The sequence below is a fragment of the Silurus aristotelis genome (assembly GCF_946808225.1).
Source record: "Silurus aristotelis genome assembly, chromosome: 8".
Classification (NCBI taxonomy): Eukaryota; Metazoa; Chordata; class Actinopteri; order Siluriformes; family Siluridae; genus Silurus; species Silurus aristotelis.
In genome coordinates, this window is record NC_139581.1 from 14,391,715 (window position 1) to 14,404,061 (window position 12,347).

The window sequence follows — 12,347 nt, forward strand, 5'->3', positions numbered from 1 at the left end:
AAATACAAAACAGCTGTTGGAAATATTTAGTATCTTCTGACGCCTAATCGTTTTTTATTTTTGTATTTGTTTTGAAAAACGTTATTTATATATATATATATATATATATATATATAAAACGTTTCTCAAAACAAATACAAAATTACATGACTTATAAAAGCAGCATTTATATTTATATATATATATATATATATATATATATATATATATATATATATATATATATATATATATGTGTATGTATTTAATGCAGGTAATATTTGTTTATACTTTTATTATTATTTAATTTTAGTTTAATTAGATTGGCTTTGCGAATTACTTACTTGTTAATACTTGGGTTATTAACTTATTTTGTATGGGGAAAGCTTTAACCCCAGGCTGGCGCTGTGAAGTCTGAGCTGGTATCCAGAGTAGCAGAAAATCTTAATACAAATGCATTCATTCTAAATATCCAGAATGTCATAATAACGTGTGCTTGTTTTATTATTGTTATACAGAAGCTGTTGTATTTCTTCATTCTGCTGGAACACCAGGTTTGTAATTGATTTGTTCGACATATTGAATTTGAGGCCAGTTTCACCCCGATTAGCTCGAACAAGCAGTTATATATATATATATATATATATATATATATATATATATATATATATATATATATATATATATGTTTATATATATATATATATATATATAATTTTAACAAAATTCAGATTTATAAAAGAATGTTTACGTGTTTTCATTTTTCACATTCTCTTTTTAAAAGGAGAATTGAGTGACCAGAAGATACACGGACCATTAAAAAATCAACTTTTTACCAGCAGAGAAAAAAACATCCTTCCAATTCTTCCAAAACTTCAGCTATGTAACAATGGCCGCCCAGTACGTGCGTTTAACCACGTTCAGCACTTCTGACCAATCACAAGCTCGCTTTTGGGCCTTCGAACGAGTCGGTGGGCGGAGCCACGGCTTATTTGCTGACGTACTTTCATAGTAACCGTCCCTCCGGTGTAGCGGCCATTATAATCCAGATTGTACAAACGTAGTCTCTCATAGTGTCGTGGAAACTGAAAGTGGTGGACGTAGATATACACGTTCTGTTGTTTTCGCGTTTTTTCCGTTGTCCTGCATTTTCCAACGCAAACTGTCCAGAATACGTTTTTTGCGTGTAGAAGTATATTGTTGTGCTAGCATAGCTCTAAACTAGCTCGCTCATTCCGGTTTTTTGAGAGGGTTTTATTAGCCGTCACTCACCACCCGCTTAATCTCAATCAACTAACAGGCGCTGATTAGAGTCGCGTTATAATTTAGATGGCAAGCTTCCCAGATTGTGTTAATGAAAACGAAATAGGTGAGTAAACAAACCTGGATTTGTAAATGTTTTTTTTTTTTTTTTGCACACTCCCTCCGGTCTGTATTATGGATGGGGGAAGGGACTGGTTACTCTTTACATGTAGATATTGACCCCTGTATTAGACAATTACTTAAAAAAAAAAAAAAAAAAAAAAAGGGTAATCAGTTTGTTTATATATTTACCTTTTAATGTATGTGTTTTTTCCCCCTATTTCTAGCGGCGCGTGTGTGTTTGTTTAGAGTAGTGTAGAGTTTTACATGATGTACAGCTAAAAGTCTATTTATATATAATTTTCTTTTTTACATTGGGGATTTTGTCTGTTTTTTTTTTTTAATTCCCATGATTTGGATTTAAACCAAATTCAAACACGTGTGTGTGTGTGTGTGAGTTGGCTATTTGGGGTTGGAGCAGGATGACTCATAGCCGAGTGTTTATCCGACACCGGAAGTCCAGTGATAATAATTAACTCAAATAAAGATCTCACGTGTTATCTTTCATATCATATAAACGATAATTTCGATCCAGTTTTTTTTTTTGTTATCTGAAACCTAACAAATCTTCCCGTTCTTTCCATAATCAGCTTTGAATGCTTACAACCCGGAAACTCCTTTTGGTTTACTTGCTGTAAAAGAGAACATGATCTAGTTTTCATATAAATATTTATACTTAAAGAACTGATCCCCTGCCCCACGTGTAACTCAAATCTTTTAATATATAAACAGGTAATGCTTTATTCAAGATAAAGTATAGGGAGGGGACTGATTCAAGATTCCCACTCCCAGAGACCTGGCAAATGCTGTCAGATATCCACGTTCATCTTTTTTTTTTTTTTTTTTTTTTTTTTTTTTCCTTCTTCTAGCTAAAGCTAAGTTCATTGGAGAACTATTAGCTCCTTTGGCTCCCTTTGACCAGAAGTCTGGACGGGAGACGTGGACTGTGGCTTTTGCTCCTGATGGTTCCTACTTTGCTTGGTCTCAAGGGCATCGAATTGTACGACTCTTACCTTGGTCAAAATGCATGAGCAGCTTGTGAGTATTTACATGCAGCTTTTTCTCCTTTATTAAAGAATAGTGAAGTTGTCAAGTTTCATGCTTTTATTAATATGGTTGAGTTGTAACCAGTCGTCTGCTGACAGACTGGCTGGTATCTGTTTTTTTAGCCTTGTGCAGGTAGGTTCTGTTGTGGGTGTGTTGAAGATTTACCAAGAGCCGTGTTAACAAGTAAAGAATTAAGCTAATTTTTAACAAGGTGTGACATAGTTTCTTATCAGCGCAAAGCAAAACAACCCCCCTGCCAGGAATGTACGACAGAGTGGCGTCTGTTGTCCCGTATTTAGGTCATTAGAATGAATTCAGTTGAATTTGTACTTTTTTTTTTCTTTCCTTTTTTATGTGACTTATAGAATAAAAGAATATACTTAGAATAACCTTGCACTTTCATATTTTGTGGCCTGAAACTTTCCATCTGCCACAAAATATGAAAGTGCAAGGTTACTCTGAGTCTCGCATGAAACAAAAACAAAAATCCCAGTACAAATTCAACTGAATGTATTTTTAGTGTAGAGAATTTAAATGGCCCGTGTATGCACTTATCTGGACTGAGTGAATATTCTCAGTAAAGTAAAGGTGCTGTTTTGTTGCTGTCTTTTTAGTAGAAATGAACTCCACACAATAGTTCTTTGTAATATATGTGAATATATATATATATATATATATATATATATATATATAATTTATATTATAATTTATATTATAATGTGAATGTGGGGGGAGAGAAAGGAAAAAAAAAAGAAGAGTTCCTTGTTCCGTCTGCGACGTGTACAAGAGTTCATTGGTGCATTAAGGAAAGATCTCACTCATGACGAATATGCATTTCTGATGCAACGCCTGATCTGTTTTTTCCTGTTTTTTTTTTTATTTATTTTTTTTATTAAAAATGTAGAGAAAGTAAATAAAATGTATAACCTGTAATGTATATAGGATAAAGAAGATTTAGGTCCTTTACAATAAATCAGTGATTTTATTTTGATTAAATGGTACATGTAGATTTAATTAAATCTGGTAAAAAAAAAAAAAAAAAAAATAGTATTGTATATTAATTTGTCATCAACTTTATCTAAATGTTATTTATTAGCTGCTTATTATAATTCTTTTTTTTTTTCTGCTAATCATGATGTATTTGATGAACTGGAGCATGTGGCTGCATACTCATTATACCAAACAGTAATCCTTTGTCTTATTCTTGACTGTTTATTTTAGCTCTGTGAGAAAGGAGGAGTGGCTAAATGGCGCCGGACCCAGACGCTTGTCTCGGCAAGGTAGCGACGGTGTCCTGGTGCCCAGTGAGCCCAGAGAACACACCATCGACTGTGGGGACATTGTTTGGGGGCTGGCATTTGGCTCGTCTGTTCCCGAAAAACAAAGCCGCTGTGAGAATATTGAGTGGCACCGCTTTAAATTCGGCCAAGACCAGTTACTCCTGGCTACCGGCCTCAACAACGGCCGCATCAAAATATGGGACGTGTATACAGGTGAGAATTTTACACTCATAAACTGAGGAGTTGTTGATAGCCCTCAAAAGTAAGAGCCTTTCTCTAAATGTTGTTTTAGAGTATTTATAGTTTGCCCCAGCTATGTTTAGTTGACTGAAGTGAAATCAGCTGCCTGTTCCTGCATGTAGCTTTCCTTTTTCCAGTAGAGAGCAAATTAGAGTTTTGGAATGCTTTATTTATAGGTCATGATTTTTCCCTTCTATGGTTCTGTTATACATTGCATTATACAAAATTCATTAATCAGTGTCTAGTATGCCCTGATGGTGACTTTTCCTTTTAATTGAATGCATGTGTAAAGATGGGAGACTGTTTATATAAAAATGGAATGTTTGCAAAGGTAGTTATTAATTGCCTGCCTGTTGAACAGTGTTTTCATTGGTAGGTGAGAAATATTTGCAGAGGAACCCTGGCTCTGTGCTGCTATTGGGTGGTTTGAGTGTATGAGTGACTGACTGCACTTATTGCTTTAACAGAAAACACCTTTACCTTTTTTGCCTTCCCAGAGATTCACTGCTTATACACTCTTAATTGAGGATCTCATCCTCTTTGAGCTTACTATGTTTGTGTTGTACAGGGATTTATTGTATAGTGTTTCAGAAGCCTGACAGCATTTGACTGTAGTAAATTGCCAGGAAATATTGTACACACCTAGCTTTTGTGGTTGTCAAAAAATGAATAGATGGTATTACTTAAGCCATAGCCCAATTATAGGGATTTAATGTGTATTAGATTGACAGCATTTAAGCACAATCCTTATTTACCCCAGGCTATTAAAAGAAATAAGGCAGAGGTGTGTCCTCAGAATGCATTCTATAGCTAGTGAGAGCTGTGCATAACCTGTATGGATGAAGGTTTACAGTTATAATCTCTAGTAGCAATAATCTTTTCTCTTATTGCTGAAGTATTTGACTATATTGTTCAAATTCAGTACACTAAAAATATAGATTTTTCTTTCCTTTTAGGGGGAAGGAATTGTTGTGAACTTTGTACAGTAAACAATGCTTGCCTAAGTGTGCAGTTACCGTTAATTTTACCCCCATTTTCTGTCTAATGGCGACTTTGTTTTTTCTCTATGCAGGAAAACTTTTGTTGAATCTTATGGATCACACAGACATTGTTCGGGATCTAACGTTTGCGCCAGATGGCAGTCTTGTGCTGGTGTCTGCTTCCAGAGACAAGACATTGCGTGTGTGGGACCTCAAGGACGATGGTAAGAAGTTACTGGAAGCCCTTGACAGGTTTCCTATCTTTTAAACTTGGAAAGGCAATTGTTTGTTTTCTATGTGCCAGTTAACAATTCACATGTCTGTAATGTATTAACTAGGCATGCCAATTATTACCTCACATGGAATTTTTTTTTTATCCCCACGTTTTCCTGCAGAAACTCACCAATATAATATGCACCATATTTCATAAGCTCTTTTCTATTTCCGTTGTTTTGGAACAAGTAAATGGAACCAGGTTAAGTTTACGAAACAGCTCTAACTCAAGGCGTCATGAGATTCACTGTTCGACTTCTAATTAGCATAATAAACTTTGTTTAGATGTAACTGAAAATAGAGGGAAGCCATAAAATACACAGACCACGCATAAAGTGTTTGAGCACAGTATGTGCTTAATGCTGTGCTAAGCCAGGTCACAGTCCTGATTTTATAATTTTTTTTCTTGCTACTTAAGGTAACATGGTGAAAGTGCTGCGTGGGCATCAAAACTGGGTCTACTGCAGTGCCTTCTCCCCAGACTCATCAGTGCTGTGCTCCGTGGGTGCCGGCAAAGCGGTATGTACTTCTGAATCCGTTCTAACTTTTTGGCTGCGTTTATTGTTTGTAACAAGATGAATGATGAATCAATGAGATTTTAAATTGGATATGCACAAAATGCTCGGTGTCATAATCAGCTTTTACAGCCATGCCTAAAGTGTTATACTTGATGCAGCTTTTTGTTTTCTTTTGTTTTGTTGTGTGACTGACATTGTGCATATTGAGCAACCTGAATGCAGAAATGCTATATCGCAATGGCCTTAGTGTCAGTTTCTTCTAGAAAACCATCTCTTCAGAGTTCGCTGTAAATAATGTCTATGGTAGGATTATTCTAAAAAGCTAAATGGTGTGCTATTCATTTACTGTCTCTTCATCTAACAATTAGAATTTTTTTTTCCCCGATTGCATTAATGGACCTAGCCTGCTGAGCCCTTATGGCATTGATTATTTTTTTAAATAGGTGGCAGAGGAACACATGACTAATGTGCTAGCCACAACACCTCAGATGCTTCTGGTCTGAGAGCTAGGCTTCTCATCTTCCATGAGCAGTCTGCAGTCGTTGTACCTTCCGGTTGTGTGTGTCCTATAAGTGTCTTGCTTTCCCTGTCCCAGGTGGAGGCAGAGCTCTGTGTATGAGTGGTATTGAAGGGAAGTATGCGGGGCACGGCTGCCATCGCGCATCCCTGCTGGACGCTCATGTGCCCGTGCCCACGCCCCAGGGGCCTCCGTGCTCCTGGCCGCAGGGGCTTCCTGCACGTAGGTTTTGCTCCATCTCTGTCTACATCTGCTGTTGCAGTTAATGCTCCCTTTATTGTATTCTTCAGAATATCCAACAAGAGTTGGTTTAAATTGTAGAAACTCCTTACCCCACAAAAACTATTCCTTCTACAACATCTTACTTTTTATTCATTAATTGTAACTCCGTTACCTTTACTTGTCCCTCCTCTTTAATTCCCCCTCTGTCAACCTGAGCTGATCCTCATGTGTCTTTCTATATCTGTAGGATTCTGGAAAGTAGAACTTAAACAAATATTAACAGCCACACGTTAGTTGCAGATTTGTGGGCCAGTGCAGTCCTCTGCTGATCAACTTCAGATCCTTAAATATTAGTTATTGGTGTAGGGCGTAGCACATTGCTGGCGTCTGTGAAGTATGAAAGGGCTCTTAGTGCCTTGATGGGCCATCTGCTGTTGTGACATTAGAAATAATTTTAATTGCTGTGAAATGATCACATGGCCAGAGTATTTCAGTTCTCCATGAATGATTTTTTTTTTTAATTTATTTGTAAATCTGTTTGCTAATACATTGTTGTAAATCAAATGTACAATAAAGCATAAACAGCCTGGAAAATTTTAATGTAATTTTTTTTGGCTTGATGCTGGCAGCAGATGTACAAGTGCTAAAGGCTGTTGGGGAAACTGTACTAATTTGTAACCCGCTTGGCGCCAGAAACTTCTTTACCGCCAGACGGACCTTCTGCTAAAATTTAATATAATTTTGGCTCTTCCAGCTGCACGTCAAGCTCTGCCCAAGTTTAAAAAGCATCCTGGGATTTTGGACACTGGAGCCCTTTCATCTCATGGTGCTATGTAGGGGTGGGAAAACTTAGTCAAAATACATGTACTGTTTGGGTAACCCACACTAACAAAGTATTTTTTCAGTTATAGTTTGGACACTGGCACTTGTAATCAAATTTACACTTTTGCTCAAGAGCAATACCTTCAAAACAAAATGTCATCTAGTAACAGTTTTTTAAATGCTGGAAAAATTGGTGTTTCCTAATATGGTCATAAAACTGAACTGGGACATTGTTCTGGAGCAAAACTATCTGTAGAGAAGCACATGGCAAATTTTGATGTTACGAGTTTGCACTAATCATGCTTTTTGCTGCTGTATGTTGTTTGCCAAAAGCGTCAATCTTTTGGCCATCAAATGTTCTCTTCTCTTTCAGTATCTGTCTCTCCTCGTAGGCCTCTGCCGGCACGGTGCAAGCCTATTGTAAACTCAAGTGAACTAAAACTCTGAAAAGGGGATACCAGTGGAGTAACCTTAGGTTACTGCTTGTTTGTATATATATATTTTTTTTGTATCACTTTTAGCCTTTTTACATTTTTTTAATGGAAATTTAACTGAAGATTTTTTGTAATAAGTAGTAATACTATTCAAGATTTAACTTAGAATTTTTGTATAAAGTTATACATAATTTTCTCATGTATTATGCAAGTTGTAACAGTTACAAATGTAGAGTTTGATTGTCCATTGATTTTAAACAATGCCTTGCTGTATGAATAGCATGTGCTAACTTTTTTTTATTTCTTTTGTTTACTATACTGTGTAATGTTAAAGAAAAATGGCACTGAGCACATTTTGTCCTAATTTGAACTTAATTGTAAGTCATTGTCAACCTGTGGTATGGTATAACTCCTGTGTTCAGCAGTACAGGGACATAACCAGTAACCAGTATCCGTTTTACTTTACAGGTGTTCCTGTGGAACATGGACAAGTACACAATGATTCGTAAGCTGGAGGGACACCATAATGATGTGGTGTCCTGTGAGTTTTCTCCTGATGGAGCCTTGTTGGCCACAGCTTCCTATGACACTCGTGTCATAGTGTGGGATCCCCACACTGCCACTATATTGCTTGAGTTAGGGTACGACTTATTATAAATGCCGTTTAGATAATTTTCTACAATAACCTTTTTCTTCCCTGTTTGTACCAGCTACTCAAGTTTCTCCACTTTTTCCCCTAAAGGCACCTCTTCCCTCCTCCTTCACCTATTTTTGCGGGGGGAGCAAATGACCGCTGGGTTCGCTCTGTGGCCTTTTGTCATGATGGTCGCCATATAGCCAGCATCACTGATGACAGGTAAATGTATTCAGTATTTATTTAGTAAAGTTTCTTACTTTTTAAAACAAAAAATCTTTGTATTCTCCTTTAAGTTTGAAAGCATTTAAACCCCTGAAGCACTAAATAATAACTTGCTCCTATGAGAGGGTTTGTGTTTGGGCCTCTCCCTGGGAAAGATCACATGTTCCTCACGTGACTGCTATTAATCATGTAGAGCTGCCAAGATTCTGCTTAGCTTGTTATTGGCTGGCTGTGGGGGAGTTGTTTGAGGGGCGGAGTATAGGGGTGTGGTTCAGTTTCTGGCTGAGAGGTTAAGTGTTAGTTACAAACTCGTTCCATAAAATGTTATTTACAGCATGTATATCTGGAGTCAAAAGTGCAGCATGCAGATCAATGCTGATATTAATGGAGGGTTCAGATTTTATTTCCTGTATCAACTGTGCATGCAGAAAAGATTAACTTAATAAGGTCATGTTCTATTGAGGCAAAAATCTTGTCGTAAAATGGAAGATAATTTTTTTAAATTATTATTACCTGCCCCAGTCCTCTATTAATCTATGATTGAATGCACTGTAGATAATCACTTGTAATGTAATGTAGAAAACTACATAATAAAGATGTGGATTTTATTCAAGCTCTCAACATAGCCTTTGTTCTTCGGGCAGGTTGATACGATTTTGGAGCATTGATGAGAACTCTCCCCAGGCTGTTGCCTCAATCACAAATGGCCTCTGCTGTGCATTCTCTCCAGATGGAAGCGTTTTAGCTGCTGGGTGAGTTTTTACTCTGCCGAGTGTCGTCGTTGCATGATCGTTTTTTCCCATTCAGGTATTTGACTTCAAGATATTAGGTGAAGAATCAGCGTTTCCTCATTTGTGTTTAGGCTTAGCAAGCTTTGCCTGCAGGCTTTTTTTCAGAAGCAACATCATGTAATTTGTAATGTTAATAAAATCTTAAATGCAAGTGTAGTATTGGAGTAGTAGACCCAGCTAGCCACTGAAAACTATGGGCTGTTAATTAGAATATATGTGTAAATAATTATTAAAAAAAATTACATTAATTCAGATTTCCAAAATCTATACACTTTGGAGTTGATCAATTTCTCTCTTTCTTTTAGTTCACGTGATGGCAGCGTTCATTTCTGGACATGTCCTCGCAGCATCTCCAGTCTGCAGCATTTGTGTCGCATGGCACTGCGAAGAGTGCTGTCCACACAGCAGGTCTATGCACTGTCTGCCCCTCAATGCATGCAAGACTACCTAGCCTACAGAAGCTTCTAGTCCAGGATGCATGTCACAGCACACGGTTAAATCAGTAAGAAAGATTGGGCTATTGGTGTTGAAGATTAAATAAAAACATGCCAAAAAGCCCCACAAAGAAGGAGGGGGGGGGGGGGTGCAGTGATCTGTTAATAGCCCACAAGCTATACTTGACGTCACTGCTTCAAAGTGTTGTATGTTTTAATGCTGCTTGCACCTTTCCTGTCAGTATTTTTTCTTTTTTTTCTTTTTTTCCTAAACCCCAAGCCTTCTCATTTGCTCTTTCACCTATTTCAGCAAGTGGCCTTTAGACAGTCTTATCATCAGTCACTTTTTTCTGGCACAACTTCTTGTGCAAAAACCTATGGTGAAACTTGGAATGAGAAAGCTGTAATGTCTTCTTTTGCACATGAGATGTAAATGATTGTTAGTTGACCTGAAGTGGGTTTTTCTTTCATATATATCGGGGTGTGTGTGTGTGTAGGTGGTTGAGGGAGATGAACAAACGAGAAGAAATGTTCGAAAACACCGTTTCAGTGGCGTGCGCGTGTGAGCTCTAGGAGATCAGGGATCTAGGCAGTGCCTCTCTTTAGTGTGCCTCGATAGCAGCAGAAATCTCTTGTGCTGTATATTCACATCCAGACGCTGCCTCATTAACAGCCTTTTTATCAACCTCCGTATCTCCCTGACAATATAATGATGGAGTTCATTTTTCTTTTGAATTTTTGTGTACATACGTTTTGTAAAGAAAAGTTGTGTGCATGTGTAAATGTATGTATATATGATATATCTAAATTTGCTTTTCTATGTTTTGTTTTTTCACTCTTTCTTTGCTGAATCTAAAAATGTGACGTTTGTGTTGCTTTTTTATACATGTATAATGCTCCTGCTGTGAAAAATCCAGAGAATGTGGCTTTACTCTGAAATGGCTGTACAACAGAAGAGGAAGTTATGGGGTATTCACTAGCAAAAGCACTAACATACACTCTTCCTCCAAACTGACGCTACTTTTGAAAGGTTAATGGGCTACCAATATTTATATTATATTTAAAAGCTCTGGTGCTTGTCAGGGGTTAAACAGCACAATTAAAACGCTATTCTATGTTTTAGCCTCTTTTGGGGATTTTCAATGTGAGTAGTTCTCTACCTCCTGAGTACAGCCAGTACGGTGTACTTGGCCTGAGTACAATCTGTTGGAGGCTAAGTGTTTACATGCAGTTTGAGTTAGTGGTGTAACTGTTGATAATATCCTTCTGCCCATTGTAGCTTCTGATTAAGGAGAAAGTGGGAGAGGTACATGCTCAGTGAATGAAGAATGGTTACCTTTTTTTTATGTGAGGACAAAGAATCTTAGCAATAAACTATTCGTTGTAACCGTTGGAGCTGATGCCAAAGATCCCATAGGGTTCTTTCTTGTATTTATGGCACCCAGTATTATTTATCCTCTTTCTTCTATTTCTGGCTAAAACTTGAAACGTATGAACACTTGCCTGTTTTTTTTGTGCTTAAGCCTTCTGCATCATAACCGTACCAGAGCACTCTGCAAAAGAAATTCTGTATTATTAGCTGATTGCATGCGGTAGCGCACTTTTCTGATACATAGACTTGCGTTATACAGTGCAAACTTTTCCAATGATCTTGTTCACAATAGAACTGGAGTAGTCATAAGAATGTACGGTTTTGGTTTTGAATACATTTTTTTTTTCTTGTGCATTTTGTAGTTAAATAAAGGCTTGTTTTCAAATGCATCTGTCTCATTTAAAATCAGCTAATTTAAAGCTGGGCGTGGACGGTTCTGTTTACTTTTTAACAGTTTAAAATACCCAGAATGGCTTGTATACTGAAATATCAGTTCACTGGGGGAACAGATGCCACCTATGCAGTATTTTGGTATGTTATTTCCTGCAGTGGGACACTAATAAATTTTTCCATGTGTGCATGAGTAGCATTGTGAGATTCCACAGCTGAGCTGCTTTCCAGAGGGGCCCAGATGAGGATCTCAGATACATTAACATCTCACCAGTTCATTCCTTGCTTGTTTCATAACCGAAACCCAACAGCAAGCTCTACTCTTCTATAGTGTATAGAAGTATAATGTTCAAACTTCACTCTAGCAATGCTTTTTTTTTCCTGCATTTAAATGACAATGCATTCCATGTTTTGTTTTGTTGTTTGTTATTTTTATTGAAAGCTGCCTGTAAGGTTGTGACAAAGGAGGAAAGGACACTATTACACACCCACATATCTATATACCATGCATGCCTATTTTACTAAGATTAATATTACTCTTTTTAAATTTTGTTTTATTTTTAGGACCAGATATATCTCGCACCAAACAACTACAGACAATTTTAATACGATGAGACTTTAGTTACATTTTCAATGTCATTAACAAGGCATTATCTTTATCTTTTCATTCCTTTCAACATTAATTTCTTTATAGAAAAGCAATGAAAAATATCCCGCACCAAAAATATTAAACAACTAACTCATTATTATTATTATTGTTATAATGTCAAAGCTAGTTTCTAAAAGTTAAGTTGCACTTTGAATAGCTTCTTATCAGCTGGAAGATT

The 12,347-nt window shown here is 36.9% G+C and overlaps 1 protein-coding gene across 1 annotated transcript; it reads left to right on the forward strand.

The window, feature by feature from the left end:
• The first annotated feature begins 984 nt into the window (after positions 1-984).
• On the forward strand, positions 985-11,515 carry wsb1 (WD repeat and SOCS box containing 1). Its single transcript, XM_083548623.1, has 9 exons — positions 985-1,348; positions 2,211-2,379; positions 3,610-3,881; positions 4,981-5,112; positions 5,580-5,680; positions 8,143-8,315; positions 8,417-8,530; positions 9,178-9,285; positions 9,630-11,515. Exons 1-9 carry the CDS (start codon positions 1,309-1,311, stop codon positions 9,790-9,792), a joined length of 1,272 nt encoding a protein of 423 aa, XP_083404749.1. The 5' UTR covers positions 985-1,308; the 3' UTR covers positions 9,793-11,515.
• The last annotated feature ends 832 nt before the right edge of the window (positions 11,516-12,347 follow it).

What these genes read in the sequence shown, in the direction of transcription:
- wsb1 (XM_083548623.1), top strand. Translation starts at nt 1,309, where the DNA reads ATGGCAAGCTTCCCAGATTGTGTTAATGAAAACGAAATAG. An exon ending in TCAAAATGCATGAGCAGCTT is followed by an intron (nt 2,380 to 3,609) that starts GTGAGTATTTAC and finishes TGTTTATTTTAG; the next exon opens with CTCTGTGAGAAAGGAGGAGT. An exon ending in CCGTGGGTGCCGGCAAAGCG is followed by an intron (nt 5,681 to 8,142) that starts GTATGTACTTCT and finishes TTTACTTTACAG; the next exon opens with GTGTTCCTGTGGAACATGGA.